The sequence below is a fragment of the Solea senegalensis genome, linkage group LG3 (genome assembly GCF_019176455.1).
Source record: "Solea senegalensis isolate Sse05_10M linkage group LG3, IFAPA_SoseM_1, whole genome shotgun sequence".
Classification (NCBI taxonomy): Eukaryota; Metazoa; Chordata; class Actinopteri; order Pleuronectiformes; family Soleidae; genus Solea; species Solea senegalensis.
Window position 1 is genome coordinate 15,878,965 of NC_058023.1, and position 13,995 is coordinate 15,892,959.

At 41.7% G+C, this 13,995-nt stretch overlaps 1 protein-coding gene across 2 annotated transcripts in view; it reads right to left on the minus strand.

Moving 5' to 3' along the window:
• Positions 1 to 13,995, minus strand: part of dennd4c (DENN/MADD domain containing 4C) — a 46,092-nt gene that overhangs the window by 3,423 nt on the left and 28,674 nt on the right. Inside the window, exons 9-33 of one of the 2 annotated variants that reach the window (XM_044021267.1) lie at positions 13,295 to 13,439; positions 11,658 to 11,833; positions 11,428 to 11,528; positions 10,665 to 10,889; positions 9,624 to 9,769; positions 9,383 to 9,421; positions 8,975 to 9,105; positions 8,361 to 8,493; positions 8,059 to 8,265; positions 7,591 to 7,719; positions 7,353 to 7,500; positions 7,113 to 7,259; positions 6,256 to 6,375; positions 6,038 to 6,163; positions 4,737 to 5,872; positions 3,846 to 4,038; positions 3,665 to 3,762; positions 3,406 to 3,581; positions 3,165 to 3,311; positions 2,846 to 3,044; positions 2,597 to 2,707; positions 2,003 to 2,140; positions 1,708 to 1,825; positions 464 to 620; positions 297 to 361 (exon numbers count right to left, since the gene is read on the minus strand). In XM_044021267.1, the coding sequence (XP_043877202.1) occupies positions 297 to 361; positions 464 to 620; positions 1,708 to 1,825; positions 2,003 to 2,140; positions 2,597 to 2,707; positions 2,846 to 3,044; positions 3,165 to 3,311; positions 3,406 to 3,581; positions 3,665 to 3,762; positions 3,846 to 4,038; positions 4,737 to 5,872; positions 6,038 to 6,163; positions 6,256 to 6,375; positions 7,113 to 7,259; positions 7,353 to 7,500; positions 7,591 to 7,719; positions 8,059 to 8,265; positions 8,361 to 8,493; positions 8,975 to 9,105; positions 9,383 to 9,421; positions 9,624 to 9,769; positions 10,665 to 10,889; positions 11,428 to 11,528; positions 11,658 to 11,833; positions 13,295 to 13,439 (4,511 nt within the window). The remainder of the gene's footprint in view (positions 1 to 296; positions 362 to 463; positions 621 to 1,707; positions 1,826 to 2,002; positions 2,141 to 2,596; positions 2,708 to 2,845; positions 3,045 to 3,164; positions 3,312 to 3,405; positions 3,582 to 3,664; positions 3,763 to 3,845; positions 4,039 to 4,736; positions 5,873 to 6,037; positions 6,164 to 6,255; positions 6,376 to 7,112; positions 7,260 to 7,352; positions 7,501 to 7,590; positions 7,720 to 8,058; positions 8,266 to 8,360; positions 8,494 to 8,974; positions 9,106 to 9,382; positions 9,422 to 9,623; positions 9,770 to 10,664; positions 10,890 to 11,427; positions 11,529 to 11,657; positions 11,834 to 13,294; positions 13,440 to 13,995) is intronic. The other variant, XM_044021269.1, reaches the window with a different exon arrangement.

Here is a 13,995-nt window from a genome sequence, read left to right on the forward strand (position 1 = left end):
GTTGCAGTCGTTACTAGTTTGTATCTTTTACTTCTGTCCCCAGTTCAAACTAAATCATGGCTAACCATTATGCTATTTGTCTGGAAGATTATTGCACGTCTCCTTTAGAATTTGCGTCTCTGCCAAGAATAAAACCTGGCATGTTCAACCGGGTCTTGCTTTCCCATCAAACCGATAAAAACCTGCATGAACCCAAAGTGGATGCCAATTTAAGAGCAAATGCATTCAAACACAAGCAGGGTTTTTGACCAGTGGGAATGCAGTATTTGACCTTTGCCTTGGACAAATATACTCACCTACATCGATGTTCTCCCGTCCCAAGGCTACCAGTGAAAGAAACAGTATTTCCCTGTAGATACTCCTAAGAGAAAGTCAGACCACACAAATGAGGCACATGACATAACGCTTAAACTATATAAATGCGTGTGAAATTGATGAGGTCGAAAGGAAGGGGAGGGCTGACCTTTGTCGTTTGAACCCCTCGGGGCGCCGCTTCATCTCTCGAATCAACAGGTTGATTGGTCCGTACACGTCGTTAGTCTGGATGTTGCGGACAATTGTGTTGAGGAGTGTCCGAATCTCCTGGTGGTCTGTTGGAGCCAGTGTCCCTTTCTTCTCCACTAGGAAATAATACAAACACACACTCACATTAGCAGGGATTTAAGAAAAAACAAAAGTCTTTTGACTGAATCTTTCCCCAGTATATATGCCACACCACACTTTTCTGCCAGTTGTTTCCCAAAAGTTTTTGTTCTGATGTAATTTCAGTGCTTTCAGTCTTTTCAATAAAACTGATACTTTTTGCAAGGCCTGACTTTGTATTAAAGTCATACAAATAATCCACACATTACATACATAATGCAAGTGTTGCAGGCCGAGCCTGGCCCTTTAAGAGAGGCTGTGACCCTGTGGGTACTGGGTGTTTGTGAGAGTAAGAAAGGAGAGAAGAAGAAAATTAGGTGATGTGTACGGTTAGCAGCCACAGTTACTAGTTACGAGCTAGGGGTAAGCCAAGGTGTATTAGCGTGGTACCAGAGGTTCCCAACTACGGTTCAGAACTGGGAACTGTTTGAGGTCACAAGCATCTCAGTTGCATTACCAAATCAGAGAGATTAAGAGTCGACAGCTGTTCAAGCTTTACTTCTGATTGACAAATACCATGACTCTGGCTAGCTTTATTGGTTGAGAGCAGCATGCTCAATGCCTTGAAGATGATTAGACTGAATGGCAAACCACAACAAAAACATGTGTAGCTGTTTTTTCTCTTCTCTTCCCTTCGGTTATTTCCTACACCTTCATGATACAGAGGGCATGATATAACACAATTACAATACTGACCATATCCTACACAGAACAGCAGCAACATCAATGGAAGTATTACTTCTTGCTTCTAAAGACCACCATCACAGCATTTGCAGTAAAACCTTTAGCACAGCTCAAACTCACATACCCATCCCTTTAATAGGCCTCAGGTCTGACCTCCTGTGACCAACAATAATATTGCATTAAGTATAATAAGTAAGTATACTTTCATACCATAACAGAGGATTAAAAAAGAAGTTGCTGAGTCAGTTGTGGCAGAGCCACAGGTCTGGATATACAAATATATCACATATTACCACTCATGAAATGAAAAAGTGATCTGACACTCAGATAATGCAACAAACACATGACAGCGGACATGAGAGTGTGTGTGTGCATACTCACACAAGGTCCTCCACAGCAGGTACAGGGGTTCGCCATGTTCCTGGTGCAGGTTGATGTTGTCCCAGAGGAGCTGGACATAAACCTGCTTACTGTCCTGGGACAGTGATGTCAGTGGCAGCTGCAAAAATAATATATTATACTATTATGTTACATATTATGTTATATATTATTATATTACAGAAATGTGATATAATATTACAAAATGACTTTGTTTTAAACTAGAAAAGAGAAAATCGAAACAAATGGGACATTGTGATGGAGCTCGCTTCATTAAGCTGGCATAAAAAAGCCCAACCTGTACTCCATTGTTGCAGTGTTCCGAGGTAAGAATGAGACCAGGTAAGTGAGTGGGCAGGTCCAAGCGACGGAAATACCATACCAGGTTCCAGAAAATGATGGGGTGCTGGCTGAGGAACTTGTGGGTGTAGATCACCTGAATGAACAAAAAGAAGTTGGACTTACAGGAGAAAAAACAGCTACATGTGACAGATTAGAAAGCTGACTGTCCGACATGTCTGATGCCTTGGCACTGTCTGCTCTGTCAAAAAAAACAGCTGTACTAAGCTATAACATTGAGGAACATAGCTTATGTGGGTTTCAACAAAAAACACATGTGGGTTTCAGAATAAAGTATATCACGTGTATAGCACGGTCAAAAACAAGCATACTCTCCAAGCTCAACAGCTTCAACTAAACTCTCGACACACAGACAGCATGATAATTATCCAGCCAATCAGAGGCGGGGGCTGGCTCCAATCAACAATAAACCAATTAAGTGAATTAAGCTGCAGTGCAGCTACAGAAATGCTCAGCTTCAGCAACTCAAAGCAGTCAAAATACGCTCAAAATGATTTCACAAATGGCTCCAACATGTCTATCTTCTCAGTACCTGATCTCCCTCATTCTCCAACAGGGTCTCTAGCTCCTTGCGCAGCACCAAAGGGCTCAGGTACGGGACGGACACAGGTTTGGGGTTTGGTCGTTTGGCCCCCATGCCATCCTGACAAACACACAGGCATTCAATTCCAACTGTTATATACATTCCTACTACACTGCAGATATATAGTTACTTGCAATATTGGGAAAAAAGTGTCTTTGTTTATTTGAAGTTTATTTGAGGCATTCGTGTGGCACTGACCGACACCTCTAGCAAGCTGCAGGGCAGACTGGTTGTGGAGACACCGTGACTTGGTCTCTGGGAGTATTCCAAATTCTGTAATGGACCTCCAACACTGTTGCTACGCGTCAGTGATGTCCCACTACACCTCCGCTGATTCCCTGGTGCGTGGTGCTCCAGCAGACCCAGAGGGTCGGACTGCACAGGCTCTGGAATGAGACTAGAAACATAAAAGGTTAAGAAGAGTCAGGAGCAGAGGTGGGTGGATTATTAACTTTGTGAACAGACAATTGAAGGGTTAATCTGAGAGTAACTTGTAGTGATGTTAATGAAGTTGTACCTCTTATGTGCTCCAGGACGAAGATCTGCTTCCTCTTCGGGGAAAATAACTTGGTCTGGTGTCTTAATGTCGGCTGAACTGCTGGCTGTTGGATGGGTGCTGGTTCTGTGAATACTGTCCCCTGAAGCACTGGGATTCATATAGAGACTGGAAGTGGAGGGGGAAAAACAGGATTCTTATTTCTTGTGTGATTCATCACCAATCAACATTTAAGAGGACATGGGTGACAACATATTCCTACCCAGTAAATGTGCGCAAGTCATGGAACTCCACGTGCAACAAGGGAAGAAAGGCTGTGCGACAGAAAGGACAGTTGGTATTTAGGTTGGAGTCGTCGGCTGTCCAGCCTGCCATGATCTCCTCGTCGTACACCAGAGCTTCACAGGAGCGGCACTGGGAGCAACTTGACATCAGCACCTGTCATCAGGGAAACATAACCTCTCAGTTACCCATGTGACATGTTGAAGCACCAACACAGCAGCACTGCAGTAATGTCTGACCTCCAAAGCACAGTTCTGGTAGATGCTCAAGGAGGAAGCATGATGTGAGGAGCCTGGCTCAGAGTCGGGACCTCTGCCTGGACGTCCTTGAGTTATATCTGCAGATAAAAGACAAAAGCACCCGTTTAGGTCCATCTCTTTCTCTTCTCATGCATGTTTGTGCCAGAGTGTGGGGGCTTACATGTCTGGTGAGTCCCTCGGCCAGTGTCGCTACTGCCACTGCTGCTGCCCAGGCTGGTGGAGCTCTGGTTTAAGCCGTTAGCCACCAAACCTGGGATGGCCCCTCGTTCAGGACTGTCATCTACATCATGAGCTGCCAACATGTGATCATCCAGATGTGATGGGAAGCCACCACCACCCTGAGCTTGTTCTTCCTGCAGATTTAAGTTTGAGAGAGAGCACTTGTTACATGTTACATTGTAGTTTATCACATGTGTGCTGATTGGTTAAGTGAAAGACCAGTAGTCTTTAATTTGCTAAATGAACGTGCAGTAATGAACAAAGATGTGATCGTAATCAACCTAGAGCTGAGAAATCAAAAGAAAAAAAGAATAGTTTTAAAGCTGCAGTACGTAACTTTCAGTGATTTTTAGTAATTGATAGTATTCTGCATCTGTTTGTTTTTGTGAAAAGAATCGTTTGTCAGCTGGAAATGGGCTCCATCAAGCCAGATGTGACTGAAGGAGTGTTTGTGTGTATACAGCAGCAGCAGCAGTGCAAAGACAGTCAGTGACAAGACGCGCTGATTCAGAAGTGATTCTGAATGACTTCTTTGTATTCTCCGTAATACTCCAACTTGTTTGCAGTTGTCTCGCTTTACAAACGCAATGACGCTGTTGCCTCTGGCTTAATATAAAACAAATCCCTTCCTGTGTGCAGCACAGGAATGTCACCAGGCGCCATGAAATCTAAACTGCTATACCGAGAAACACAGAGAGAGAAACGTGGAGCTGGCTAAATCAGCATTGTGTGAACTCATGTGACGGGTTTGAATATAACAGACATTTGTTTACATCTTAATGTTACACACTACAGTTTTATATTCATGGAATTACCCTTTAAGCACACTCACCTCATCATCGGAGTAAGAGTAAGCTGACGCCACTGCGCCCCAAACTTTGCTGGCTACATTTGCTGCCTGCTTCATGCTAGACTTCAGCACATCAATTTTAGGGCCTGACAACAGATTGTCCATCTTGATGCCTGAAATAGAGTTTATGACTGAGCCCAGAGACCCTCCCTGTGAGGACTTGACCAGTGCAGTCAGTGAGGATGATCTCGTGCTTGGGCTCGCAGTGATGCTGGCCGGGGTCTTCGTCTTCACAGCAAATGTCTTGGAGCGAGTGACAGTGTTAGGGCTGCGTTTGGGTGTGTCACCTGGGGAGCCAGTTGGAGTTTTGACAGCAGGCACGGGAAGGCTGGATCTGCGCGCCATAGGCTGCTTGGGCTCCGGGGCGTCAGTGGAGTCTCCCTGGGACTGCTGGAGCTCCATGCTGGAGGACTTGACGCCGAGAGGGCTTCGCAGGCTCATGTACATTTCGATCTCCTCTGCCAGGTTGCGGGACACCACAGCGGGCACGGAGCGCGGTGGCTCCTGGCTGGTAACAGAGGCCGACTCTTCAGTCTCTGACACCAGGAGGGAGAGTGGGTCAGCACCTACCTCCACGTCTGCCCTTTCCAGAGTCAGTCCTCGCACCTCAGACTCATCCTCCTCCTGTGCTTCGGTTTTCTCAGTCTCTTGTTCTTCGATTTGTACATCAGTCTCCTCCACATCTTCCTCTTCTACCTTCTCTTTATCTGGTGCTCCCGCCACTGCCACCTCCACCACCTCCTCCTCTTGCTCCTCCTCCTCCTCCACCTGCTCCTCTAGTGGCTGCTTACCAAGTACCAAGCCCTGCTCATCTTCTGGCTCTTCTTCAAGGTCTTTAAAGAGTGCTTTGGACACACTGCAGGGGGGTGGACTTTGGCCAGCAGAAAGTGCTGCAGTCAAGATACGAGCATCGGCGCCCATCTGGCTGGCCATGTCATCCACGCCTTTCTCCAGGAGCATTCCAGCACGGGTTTCAGCACTGAAGCTACAGCTGCGCTCAGAAAAGGATTTCTGTCGCTGATGTTGAGACTTCCTGGCCAAATCCTGCGATGTCAGCGGGGTATCATCGTCAGGGAGAGACATGCTATTTTTCTTGCTGTGTCTTCTGAACAGCTTACCTGTGTGGGTGTAAGAACATCCTATTTAGTATGGGTTGAACAATTAATTATATTGTCGCTTTGGATAAAAGCGTCTGCTAAATGACATGTAATGTAATGTAATGTTGTATACATGGACATCTACATCCATTTACATCATGGTTAAGTCAAAATCTTCCTTTTTACCTGTTTCACTATCAAAGCTTCCTGTAGACAGCTTCACAATACTGGGGACAGGTGACAGGACATCAACGGGAGTGAGGGGTTCTGCTACTGCCACTGCACTGTCCACTGAACCAGCAATGTCGCCATCTGGTGATACACAGTGACACCCACTAAACATTGGTGTGCAAGAAGCATTTTCATACACACAGTACATGAGGGATGGACGTAGCGTCTCTTACCATTATATTGTGCTTTAGCGTTGTTTCTCTCTCCAGTGGACAGGACGGCTGTATGTGACGGCTCCACCAGCTCCTGGTGTAACTCATCCTTGGAGCCATAGCCTTGATCAGAATGTCTTCCTGTGGATCACGCAAACCATGTTTTATCTTGACAATATAATTAAAGGGCCGGGCAATATATGTGATGATTTTTCCTGGTTTTAAAGGCTGTTGCATTGATAATCATCATATTTATTACATACATTTGTGAAATACACTTAATAATAATATGATTTAAAAATTATGTGTTGATTATAAAAACACATGGAATCAACAAATTTCTATTTTTAAAAAGTCACCAAATGACACTTTTAAGTTATGGGACAATTTGATCATATTTATAGTCAATGTCATTGTTTCTACCACAGGTAAATATCCTTCATTTAACATTAAGAATCCACAGAAATAAAGCAAATATTATCTCAAATGAAAGGTAATAACTCTATTGTAGGATGATGCAATACGAATCATAGATAGCAGATATTTTATTCTAGAGTGTATTGTCACTCTCCTTTAAGAAGCACAAACAAAAATAAACAACTTTTCATGAGTCCAGAGAAATATTTCCAATATTTCGGGATATAACCAAAAAATACCACAATATTATTTATAAGCCATATTGTCCAGCATTATGAAGCAGGAGTGCCCCTCCCCTTTTAAGTAAATTGGAAACTAAGGTTGCCTGTGGGGAAAGCAAAAATGAAATAAAAACCTTCTATAGAGTCTGTTTATTAGTTTCCCATTATTAAAAAAACAGCACAATTATTATTCAAGTATTAGTATTCAATTCTGTGGTGATGTTCGTGGGGAGTCAATACCTGTACTACAGTGGTTGTCTGTTGCTTCTTCTATGTCGCCGTGGGCAAACAGATTATGTCCCCCACCATTGACCTCATTTGAACTGTCTGCACTTCCATGACTCAAACGGTCAGCTTCAGTGACCGCTGGTCCTCCCACTGACGCAGCTGCAGACACGCATGCAAAGACAAAAGTAAGTAAAGAAAAGAAGGAGAATTACGAAAGCAAAAGAATGTCATATTTTAATGTTCCTGTCCTACCTGTGGTACTAAGTGCAGGTCCCTTTTTGGAAGATGTTCGGTCTAGAGCTTGTTTGAACTGGGCCACTCCTCGAAGCACAGTGCGAACTTTGGTCCACATAAAGAGGCCACTGCGGTTTCGGCTTGGCCAGGGACTCTCCAAGACAGCCTGCAGAGGGAAAAAAGTGTCTAGAGCTTATGCAAGTGGTCCGTTGAGCCTTTTCTATTTAATTTTTAGTCGTGTAAAGAGATTAATGACCTTGTTGTAATAACCATATGTGATAGCGTTGGGACGCACTCCAGCTTTCTTCATCTCAACCAGGACTCGCACAGCCATAACAGGGAGACCCCAGACACCACAAAGCTGCATTACTACTCTGTAACACACCTGAAGACCGAGACATGGAAATATGAAGGTTAGATTAAAGGACGTAAGCATAAGAGAGTGAAGTCTGCTACAGTGTATATATATATATATATATATATATATATATATATATATATATATATATATATATATATATATATATATATAGAGAGAGAGAGAGAGAGAGATATACATATACATACACATACACATATATATATATATATACACATGTATATATACATATATATATATATACACACACACATATACATACATACATATATATATATATATATATATATATACATATACATGTATATATATATATATACACGTATATTACAGTCTGTGCCGTACCTCATCCAGCACCTCCACCTCAGTGGTTCTCATCTTCAGCAAGATGTTGTACGCCTGTTGCATGGCGCGGCTCTTGGACTTGGCCAGCCGCACTGCTGCTGGCAGGCAGATGAACCACAGGCTGTAGCAGTGACTGAACAGACAGCGGGCCCAAAGTGGGGGGTTGGAGTAGTAACGCTTTGCCATCTTGTAGGCAAGCTTGACCTCCTGTTGGTTGATAGGGATACAGATAGTTTGCATTATTACAAATACTAAGTCCCTTTTGGCAGATGTGCAGCACTTCTACTGCCATATGCACACACCTGCTTTGTCCTCTTCGCAAGGAGAGCAGGGCTGCTCGACAAACTGGCCCCTGCCGCTCTGCTGCTAAGTGCTGGACGTAAGACTCTTGGGCGTTCAAACAGATCCATGTGCAATCTGGGGAAACCTTTATAGCTGGAGGATGAGAAATGGAAGTGTCAACATCAATCCACAAAAAAAAAAAACTTTTTTCTGTTTTACATCATAAATGTCTTTTTATTGAGAAACACTATTCTATATCATAACAGGCACTTTTACTTTGAAATTCTGTAAAATCATGAGTATCTCTTTTATTTTAATATTGTGTTGTAATTTTAAGCTCATATTGCCCACCCGGTACTGAAGAGTTGTTTTTTCTCCCCACTTCTTCTTCTCTAGACCGGCCCCCTTCGATGAGACTAGACTCGTTTGACACTGCTCCCTGCTCTAGATTGACTATAGGTGTGAGAGTGATGTTTGTCCATCTCTGTGCTGGCTGTGATGGCCTGGCGATCTGTCTTGAGTTAAATGCCTTTCGCCCAATGTCAGCTGGGATTGTCTCCCACTCCTCGTGGACCTCACGTGAATGCAGTGGTAGACAGTGGCTGAATGAATTAAGTTATGTAAAAATGCTTACGTGTATCGAGGAATGGGGTCAGGGCCATCATCAGCTGGAGGTTCAGGAGGCATCACAAACACAGTGTGCTCACTCTTCTGAGACTCGTCCAGCTCCAGGAGTCTCGTGTCCTCTGAAGACTCGCCTTCAACCTGCAGATAGGGTCACATCAAGAGCATGAGCAGAACTAAAAACATACAGAAATAGAAAAATGCAGGTCATTTCCTGTCTGGTGGCAATAAACAAGTACAGTTTGGGGGTTCGTCAGGCTCAGTTTATTGAGGTTTCAAGATAGATAAAAAAGGAAATGTCCAGGCCACTTGGTGAACACGTTCCTCAAAAAGGGAAAAGAGTTTTATTTATTTACATCTGAATGTTAGTCATAAACAAAAACATGCGAGGAAATCTGATTACAGTGTACAAGATTACCTTGGTGCCCTTGTCGGTGATTTTATCAGAGGGAAAAAGCTGCAAAAAGAGGAAATAGAGCAAAGGGAAAGAATGAATCAGAGGAAACTTTGGCTTCCTTGGTCCCCCAGTGGACAAATGTTGATTTGCCAATAAAACAACATGAAACAAAGGCTTGTTCGTGGAAGAAAAAGCTCCAGAGGAAGAAGAAGAAAATGCACATAAAACCACGGTATGTCATGTACACATATTATGTAATCACCTTCTCCACGCAGTCGTCAAAAAATGCCAAACCAGTGTCTTTGTCACTGACAAAAGTGCACTCTTCGATGAAGCGGATGAAGATCTGGGTCTTGGTGAGCTGGGAGTAGAACTTCTGGTGGGCTCGGTCTCTGCTTTTGAGGAACCCTGCAGGAGGGCATGGAGAAATTTGTGGCAACATTTCTCAGTTTCCAATAAAATGTTCCCCATTTACAACAGCAATACATATAATGTAAAAGAAGTTTGTGTTTGAGCATTTTTCTTCAAACTGTCAAAGTGCAACTAAAGTGCTAAAAAGAAAAAAATGAGCAAAAGTGGAATGAGGACACATTTCCCAGCAACAAGCATGAGTGAAATCTTATTATAGCTGAGGGAAAACTTGATTGACTCTCAAAAAGTCTTGGATTGAGTAATAGTCGAGATGCTCCTTGAAATAGAGACGCCGATAAAATTAAACATTCGGTGAGGCTGTCTGAATTAGGGCTATAAATTATGCATAGGTCACAAAGCCAGGAAGTAGAGCTGAGCAATATGGCTTATAAATAATATCTTGATGTTTTTAGGCCATGTCCCGCTATTTCTCAATATAAAGCTAGACAAAGGCTTTTTTCTGACCTCATGAAACGTTTTCTCTTTACAGGTTTGTGCTTCTCACACAAAAGTTAATATATTTGAATTATTGTACTATACTCTAAATACTATGCCTAAAATTATGATCACATTCTACTGTGACACAAGCACTCATTTATTGTTCTTTTTCCTCATGTTCGCCGACTAAGAGTGTTGGGGTGGGGGTTGAGTATATGTTCTGAACTGTTTTTTGTTTTTGTTCTGTAATATTTCCACACAAACCAAAACAAACAGGAAATGACATCACTGATGCCATATCATGAAATGATAATATCTTGTGTCACGTTGCGATATTGACCTAATATTGATTTATTGCCTGGGCCTACCAGGAAGCTATTAACAAATCCTGGGTCCAAAACATTGACTTATTCCATAAATACAATTCAGTGAGCTGTCGGTGGTATGTGTTTACCTTGTAGATCGTACAGAGAGTCGGCGGCCGTGGCCTTCACTGAAGGTGCCTGGGTGATAGGTTTGAGGTAGGAGCGGTAGCCCTTCAGGATGGAGGCCATGAAGCGCAGGAAAGCTTCCTGGATTTCCATCTCCAAGGCCGTCTTCTTCTTGTGCCAGGTGAAGTCGGCCTCGATGGGGGTCATATCCACCGCTGAGCTCTCCTGTGCCGTCTGACGCACTGCAACTGGAACGCAAAACAAAGACATTTGCACCTTTTTTAATGTACTGACAAATAATGATTCTATAGCAGAATACAGCTTTATATTTCCACATGCTTTTATCTTTTGACCAGCTAAAATCATTTATTATACTACTGTTATTACACTATCCTTTAGGGCTGGGCGATCTTATCAAGGTATACTTTTTTACATCATTTGATGTAGGTATACATATCACGATATAAAAAAAATGTATTCCTGTAAGGCTGGGGGATATATCGTGTAATAACAATAATAATAATAATAATATCTGGATATTTTTATTCTATATCCACATATATGAGATATATGGGGATAAAAAACGTGTAAGAGTGACTGTTGAGTGTGTGTTAGAGGTATGACTTTTTAAAATTTAATACTGCATGTATTTTTCAATCAATCAATCAATATATGCATATATTGATATATACATATTTATACATCACTGTTGTGTAGTATTGTTGTATTTCACTAGATTGCATTGAAAGGCGTTTCTTTAATTTCGTCTTTAAGTGTAGTTTGTACCAGTGGCCAGCTGGCGGTGTAAGTTGCTCAGGGAGTTGATGAGGCTCTTGCAGGGCTTTTTCGGGAGGTTTTTCCAGTTGTTGTGTCTCTTCTCATCAGACCTGTAAAACAAAGTGCATTTGTATTACTAGGCTTGCATAGCAACATGCGTGGAAGCAATATCTGAAGTGAGCTGTGAATATACAGTACGAGGCAGAGCAACAACATGAATCTAAAATCAAATAACATACAGGTAGATGGTGTTGGTGTCCAGGTCCACACAGACGACGTCTGGCGGGGGGTCATAGAGATCAAAGTAGCGGGAGTCAACACCCACGATGAATGGTAAAGGTGCATTGAGGACGCCCGCTAGAGAGAGTGGGCACAGGGGGATGTAAGGACACTGCCACTGGAAGGGGAAGATCATCTGAGGGGAGAAAAGACAGAGGTATAGGGTTACTACAGTCAGGTAGTGAATGGTACACCTTGGAGAAAGAAAACAGTTAAGTGTATCAGAGGTTTGGTGGCTTTTCCCTGTCTATGTCTGCGTTAGTGTCAAGCCATTTTAAATGATATCCTGTATTTTGTCACATGTCCTGAGCTTGTTGTTTTTTTTAATATATATTTGCACCATAGAGTGGCAATTTTATCTATGTTTTAAGAACAAACAATGAAAATAAAGGCATTTGATTCTTTTTAATGGTCTAAAATGTTGGTTAACAGGCACCTTAGTTCTTTATATTCTAATTCCACACAATTAGATTTTGTTGATTAGATCAGAAGTAATTTGCTTTGACAGTTCATATGCGTTTGGGGGAAGATTGTGACATCCTGTGTATTCAAAGAGACACAAGTCCAACTGTTAATGGGAGCAGTGAACTGACAACTGATCACGGTTAAAACTTGGCAGGTGATTTGTTTGAATGGTGACCAGGGCTTTGGCTTTGATTTTGGATGTTGGGGTAGCTATAATTGTAGTGATACTGATAAATATTGTATAATTCTATGATGATGATGATAATGATAGTTTCAGGATATCAATTTGTCAACTTGTTACAGAGGATTTTAATGTTGATATGCAACTGTAACTGTAACTAATAATTATTCTCATTATCAGTGAATCTGTCATTGTTTGGTCCATAAAATGTCAGAAAATGTTAAAAATGTCAGTGTTTCCCAGACCTCCAAATGATGATGTTCCTAAATGTCAAAATTATTCAGTTTTAATGAATTCTTTGTTATATGAAGCAAAGAAACCAGAAAATATTCACATCTAAAATCTGAGAAATTGTTTTAATGACAAAGAACCCACAAAAATATAATCATACAATGAAACTCTGCTGTGACACTGTATGGTGACATGTAGAAGCTTAAAGCTACAGTAAGTCAGAAGCGTAACTGTCACATGTTTGTGTGCTGCACAGCAAGTGATTCATTGTTAAATACAACTGACTGAGGGCATGGTAGTGATTATGAGATGCCTACATAATTAAAAACAAAATAAATGAAAAGATCCATGTGTAAGAGATTACATTAAGGCTAGAAATAATAATGACAAGAATAATAAGTCAACAGACTTGATGCTAGTAATAATAAAAGGTATGAACTTGTGTATTGATGAGCTGCTCTGGCACATGAATGATTATAAAATGGTCTGTGGTTTTGTTATATCCTTGAGTTGATGTATGCAAAATGAATGAAGTCAGCTGGGATTGGCTCCAGCCCTTCTATGACCCTCATGTAGAGGATAAAGTGGTAGAATGACTGAATTAATATATTTTAATATTCCATTGAAACAATAAACTCCTAAATTAATGTATCTGATCATTTCAGCTGATGACAAAGCATTTTCAAGTATGGAACTCGTAGACTTGGGGCCTATACTCACAGCTACCACAGCCTCGGCCACTCCAGTGAGCACAGCAGGCCGGAGCGAGTGCAGCAGGATTTTGCTCTCCAGAAGGACAAAGTGCAGCAGTGTGGCGCAGTTCTCTGAACCCAGATTCATCAGGAGCGTGCCGTAGTCTGCCCCACTGACAGGGAGAGAGAGCACAGAGGAGATTAATGAGTCTGAGAAGAGACTGAAAATAAACACAGGAGTCAGGAGGAGGTGATAGAGTATGGTTTTATGACTTCGGCTTGTAAATAGAGTGAGATGTGATCATATATTCATATTCATATCACTATCTGGACCTCACTAAAATATGTAGAAAATAAAAAATAAATAAAAAACAAAGAACAATGTGGTGGTAGAGCAGAAAAGGAGTATCATTGCTATGATTTAAGCCTTACTAAACCCATTCTATGCCTGATTTTGAAAAATGCCAAATACTTTTAATGCATAGTTTCAATACTTTACACTAAACTGTGTAGATTTGCCCCTAGATCAACAAGTAACATTACTAGAGGCGCATATACACTAGTTTACACCTGAAAAGGTGTTTGGTTCAATATCTCAACATGTAAAAAGAAAAAAATAAACTCTCTACAGTTTCTGATGTTGTTAAGACAATGTCTCATTAAGTTCTTTGAGTCATTGCAGCAAAGAATCTGCTTAATACACTGTTTTATTTGCTAATGCACACGTGG